The sequence below is a fragment of the Cannabis sativa genome, chromosome X (assembly GCF_029168945.1).
Source record: "Cannabis sativa cultivar Pink pepper isolate KNU-18-1 chromosome X, ASM2916894v1, whole genome shotgun sequence".
Lineage (NCBI taxonomy): Eukaryota > Viridiplantae > Streptophyta > Magnoliopsida > Rosales > Cannabaceae > Cannabis > Cannabis sativa.
The window spans coordinates 16,550,063-16,556,108 of NC_083610.1; the positions used below are offsets into that span (position 1 = coordinate 16,550,063).

A 6,046-nucleotide genomic window follows, 5' to 3' on the forward strand; every position below is an offset into this window, starting at 1 on the left:
TATAAAATACTAGTAAAACACAAAACAGAACAACTTAAAACAACTAAAAAACACCAGTAGAACAACAATGAAAACTTTATACAGTATACTGCAGTATGAAACTTATAAAAAACTACAGTAAAAGAGGAAAAAATACCATCTGACAATATTTTTATAAAAAAAGGGCAAAAGTCAGTAAAATTTTCCATGATCTTTTAGTTGGTAGATGGGCAAACCCAAGTTTGGGCCGTTTTGTTTTGCGACAGTGAATCCTTAATGGGTCGAGGATATAATGGGCCAATTCGAGAGAGAGAGAAAGATAAGTAAGCCTAGTTATGGATCTGGTGTGGTCCACGTTGCACCGCCGCTTTCACCCGACTGCTCCCTACGTTCTCCAATCTTCTTCGTCTTCAATTCGCCCAAACTCAAAACCCTTCAAAAACCCTCAGAGGATGAAACCTTACGTTATCACCAGGCAATGAAGCGGGTCTGGAAGATCTCTCACTTGGCCCAATCGCAACTACTCTGCCACCATGGATTCTTCTCCTCAGCGGCTAAGCGCAAAGCTCCAACTCCTTTTGCTTTCCCTGTTAACGAATTTCCTAATTACGGCTTCATTCGTGACTTCAATGCCGATACCCACCCTCCTCCTTCCCCCGGCTTTCCGCCGGAGGTTATTGGATTGTTTTCATTGAATCAGTCGCACCAGGACTCGACGCACTGGGAGGATCTCACCAGGAAGGTGACCCAGCTCAGGGATGAGCTTTTGATGAACGACGATGACTCTGACAGTGCTATTAGGTTACTCGAAGAGAAGGGCGATACGCTACTTCGGAGCTGTACTGTTGGTTACCCAGTCGTTGAGCTGCTGAAGCAGTTGGATTCGCGGCCTCGGTTAGCATTAAAGGTTTTATATTTTTAAATCTTTTAAATTTATTTTGTATTTTTAGGGGTTTATATTTTGGCTCTTATTAGTTATTACTATTTAACTTGTCCAATTGGCTGTGGGTTTGAACGATGGGAATTCAAATTTCGTTTTTAGTTATATTTTGATTTGGGTTTTGGTTCTAGTTGCGTGGAATTATGTATATTGAGGCATGTTAGTGTACTTTTGGCCCATTTGGATCTATTTGCTTTTGGTGGAGATTCATAGTTAGATGAGTAAAACCTTATCATAGTGCCAAGTGCCAACCGACTTTATTTGGTTTGAAAGAGTTTTCTTAACGAGTCTCATTAGTTTGATGTGTGAAAAAAATATGATATGCATGTAGAGAAGGAAGGCCATTGTAAAGAAAGATTGTAGGGAAGCATAATGTTCTTATTACATTCGTTGCTTTCTCTAAACTTTTATATGTTTTAGGTCCTTGATTGGAAAAGAAATCTGTCCAAATCTGGAGTTCCAATGCTAGCAGAAGAGTACACCAAAGGTATTAAACTTGCTGGTAAAGTAAAAAATGTTGGTCTTGCTGCTGAATTGTTTTCTGAGGCTATAAACAAACGGATCAAGACAACGACTATCTATAATGCATTGATGAGTGCTTATATGTTCAATGGTTTTGCTGACAAGTGCCAGTCACTGTTTCGGGACATGAAGAGCGAAAAAAACTGCAGTCCTAATATTGTAACATATAACATTCTTATCTCAATTTTCGGTCGGTTGATGCTACTTGATCACATGGAAGCAACTTTTAGGGAAATAAAGGAATTAAATATGTCTCCTAATGTAAAAACATACAATTTTTTGATAGCTGGATATCTCACAGCTTGGATGTGGGATAGTGTGGAAATAACATTTGAACAGATGAAAGAGAGTTCTATTGAGCCTAATACTCGAACGTACATGCTACTGCTACGAGGGTATGCGCATTCTGGTAATTTGGAAAAGATGGAGGAGACGTATGAATTAATAAAACATTATGTAAAGGAAAAGGAAATCCCATTGATTAGAACTATGATATGTGCGTACTGCAAGAGTTCTGACAAAGAAAGACTGAAAAAGATTGAGGAATTATTGAAGCTTATTCCAGATAAGGATTATCGACCTTGGTTGAATGTCCTGCTGATTAGGGTTTATGCCGAAGAGGATTGGTTAGAAGCAATGGAAAGATCAATAGATGAGGCATTTAAGTATAACACATCTGTACATACATTAAGTGTGATGCGGTCCATTATTAGTAGTTACTTCCGATGTAATGCTGTGGACAAACTAGTAAATTTTATTAAGAGTGCAGAAGCTGCAGAATGGAGAATATGTCGGTCCTTGTATCACTGTAAGATGGTTATGTATGCTTCAGAAAAGCGTTTGGACGAGATGGAGAGTGTTATTTCAGAGATGAAGAACAATAATCTGTTTATTACCAAGAAAACATTATGGATTCTTTATAAGGCTTATTTGCTTTATGGTCAAAGGCACAAAGCCGAACAAGTTATAGGATTAATGTGCAAGCATGGGTATGAAATTCCTTTGGATGTTCTTCCATCATGATGCAGTCACTGTATTGTCACATATGGAATGCTATAGAGATTGCATGAAGTGTTCAGCCAAATATTTTTTATACCATAACATCTGATAGATGTAATGGGATTCAGTAATCAAAGAGGTATTTATCTAATCTCATGCTTTTTAACAGCTGACAATAAAATCTATGTTGTTGTTGTTGTTGTTTTTGACTGACTGCTACCCAAAATTGTTATTAGAACCCTGATAATTGGCGGAGGAGTACCATGGTTACAGACCTTGGGACTCCCAAGAGAGGGAAAAAGCAAAAATATCTACATTATAACTGAAACAGTACCCTCATAGCCTGTTGAATATAGGAAAATAACCCGTCTAAATAGTTTTCCCCACTCTCTTCCTATACAATCAGCTTCTGTGTTCTTAGATTTTCAACCCACGTGAAAGATGTTAATCACTTTTGCTTGTATTGATTCTATTGAAAATATTTATAATATGCCTAGTATAGAACTGCAACTTCAATTTCACACAGTTTCATCATCTAGCAGTTGCACTACTAGATGCAAGTACAGCATCTCTCACCTAGTGCTGTGCGTTTTCAGCCGATGTTTTTTAATAACATGTACTCACAGTGGTCTTACTTTGGGAACAGAAGAGGATAAAGACTATTGAAGATAGTGGGCTTCACTTATTTGGCTGAGAGTTGTGACCTTATGAATAGAACTACTGTTGGTAATGGTTTTAGATTATTGGAACTTGCCCTGCTTTCAACTATAAATGCCAATCATTTGATGTGGCCTATGTGCTATAGTTTCTTTCCTCTACCCTCTAAAAACAAAAGAAATTATCTGGAGAAGTCTTTTTAGGATTGAAAATTGTTTTCAGTGAAGGATGAGTTTTTCGCTGTTTGAAATGATAGTTAGGTTTTCAATTAATATAGGTGGGTTGGATGATGGATGGAAAGAATTATAAGGATGGGACTGAAGGTGGCCTATGTTTAGATCTTTTAGGTTGTGTTTGGTTGGAAGGAATGAAAACACAATAATAGGAATGAGAATGAGAATAGGAATAGTATGGAATGGAATGAGATTTAAAAATACATAAAAAAAATTGATAAAAACATAATTATTTTTTATTTTTTTCATCTTGTATTAGAATGATTTTTTTTCTCTATTTCAAAATTGAATAGTCATTCTACTAAAATGGTGGAAAAATCATTTCATTAGAATAACATTCCAATACTTTAAAATACAACTAAATAAAATAATGAAATAATTACCAAAAGCAACCTTAAGCAAAATCTTGCTTAGGAGGCAAAATCAAGCCAACGGTTATCTTGACTAAAGTTCATAAAACCCAATTTTTTATTGCCGTTATTGTTACTGTTACTGTACTTGCATTTACAATTTTTAATATATGAATCTGTCAGGGTGATTTTAACTCATGTAATATCAAGACTTCTAATGGAATTAGCTAAATCTCATACGAAGAGGGGTCTAGGTTACATTTGGGACATGTGTCCATCTTTTTCTTTGAGGAAGATAAAATGCCAGCACCACCACCCTTTTCCTTTTGCTTGAGTGCGTCATTGAAAATCCATAATGAGTTTTAGAAGGCCCAACTTGTTGAGCAGGATTTCATGAACCTACTCACACTTGTGCACCAAATCCCATGATTAGTTGACTGGGTTCTTTTCATGAACTTTTATTTCAATTGGATCAATTAGTTATTGGTTTCTATGTAGTGGCCGGAGATATTAGGCGTAGCATCCTTGATTCTTAGCTATTATTTTTTATTTCTTATTGTCAGTTCGTGGTATACCAATGTTTTAAGCAAATTCTTTGATTGGTCCCATTTTTGTATGTTTCTTTTTAGCTTAATTGATTGGTATTAATTTGATTGGTTCTCATAATACCAGTTATGGAATAAAATTATTGCGTTTTTGGTGGGTTTATATCACTTTTGTTTATAGATGGTTGCATATTTAAAACTTATTAAGTTAACATCATTGTAATGCAGCACCTGTATATTAGATGATTGACCAAGACAGATGCTATACCAAAAAGACTGAATGCTGAGACAAGTATTTCAAAAAGGTTATGTCAAGCCAAAGATCAGATGGAACAATTTATTGGTTTATTATTATTAGTTTTCATGGTTTTAAAGTCTCAGCTCACGTCGTGCACTGCTTACTAAACTGATCACTTTGTTGGAGATATCATACAACTATTGTGATATTTATTTATTCTTGAAATACAGCTATGTAATAAAGATCTCACTGTTGTTCATGGTTTTTTAGCAGTAGAATTTGAAACAAAACACTGATATAACAAACTTCGAACTCGGGTTGCTTGCTCGAACACTTTCTCGACAATTTTTAAGATTATAATAAATTAGTCTTAAGCCTGCGCGGCTGCGGTGACCTCATATTTTGACAGTGTCATCGCTCGTGATAGACAGGATAGAGTGAATTTGGCAGGTTTTTATTAGCTGGAGGTGCGAGTTCGATTGTATTTTTTTGGCCACACTAATGTCTAGGGGATGTCATAATAAGGTTTTTGATAGACATAATTTAGCTCTACGCTGCTCTTGTATCGTCCACGGGCGTGGATTTGTACTGCTTACCCGTTTGAAAAAGGTTAACTATAACCTAAGGTTAGGTCATTTAGGATTCCATTTATTTTAAAATTTTAGGTTTTTTTAATAAATTTAATAAATTATATTTATAAGAAAAATACATATGTTAGTGCAGTTTAATTTGATTTTGTACTTTTTACTTGGCCTTTTTGGAATCTTAGGGATAAACTTGTTAATAGACTTAGAAATTGGAAGTGGTAATTCTTTTTTGTATTTTAGTTATCAAATATTGGGTGCTAACTATTCTAGAAATGAGGGGAAGGGGAGTTTAGAGATGAAGTAGAAGAAGAGGTTGATCTTCTTAATCCCTTCTTGAGATGGAATCAGAAAAAGAAAAAAGAGAGATTTACTTAAAATTTTGCCCGGCCGTTGGAGGAAGATTGTATTTACATGTCACGCTCAGGCATGAACATTCTTCCTATATTCATCATTTGTCTGTTAATATTAATAACTATGTGATGCATTTCCTTATTCACCAAGAAGTTCACCTTTTCTACTTTAATGTATTTGTTTGAGCACATGTCCTTGTAAAATTTTGAAGAATTCAAAATAATTTATAATGTTAAAATATCTTAAATAACTACAATATACAATGTCAATTGCTAAAATAAAATAATTAAGATTTAAAAATTATTTAGATAGTGAAAATATGAAAAGGATGTATTGGTACACTTTAATTTATTTTTGGGTGCACCATATAGTTTTCCCAAAATTTTATATTTATATTTTCAAATTTTGTTTTTTTTTAAAGAGAAAGTAATTTTTGTAAATAAAATTTGATTTAGTTATTCTAATGAGATGCCTTAAAATTTAACTCGTATTGTTGCGTATAGTTCCCATATACTAAAGCTTGTGGCTATAACAAGAACAAGACCAATTGGGTGCTACTTTTCACATTTTGAATATAGACAAATACCACAATTTATTGAAATATCTATTTTTTTGAAGACGAATTGAGATACTTGAAACTCAAAT

General features: G+C 34.4%; 1 protein-coding gene across 2 annotated transcripts; it reads left to right on the forward strand.

Moving 5' to 3' along the window:
- Window positions 1-256: 256 nt before the first annotated feature.
- On the forward strand, window positions 257-4,722 carry LOC115702824 (pentatricopeptide repeat-containing protein At2g30780). 2 transcript variants are annotated; one of them, XR_009685320.1, is made up of 3 exons: window positions 257-886; window positions 1,340-2,579; window positions 4,454-4,722. XR_009685320.1 is itself a non-coding variant. In XM_061107028.1 (2 exons), exons 1-2 carry the CDS (start codon window positions 272-274, stop codon window positions 2,462-2,464), a joined length of 1,740 nt encoding a protein of 579 aa, XP_060963011.1. In that variant the 5' UTR covers window positions 257-271; the 3' UTR covers window positions 2,465-3,369. The 2 variants fall into 2 exon arrangements, 1 of the variants encoding a protein (XP_060963011.1); XM_061107028.1 differs by lacking the exon at window positions 4,454-4,722 and having other exon boundaries at window positions 1,340-3,369.
- Window positions 4,723-6,046: the final 1,324 nt, after the last annotated feature.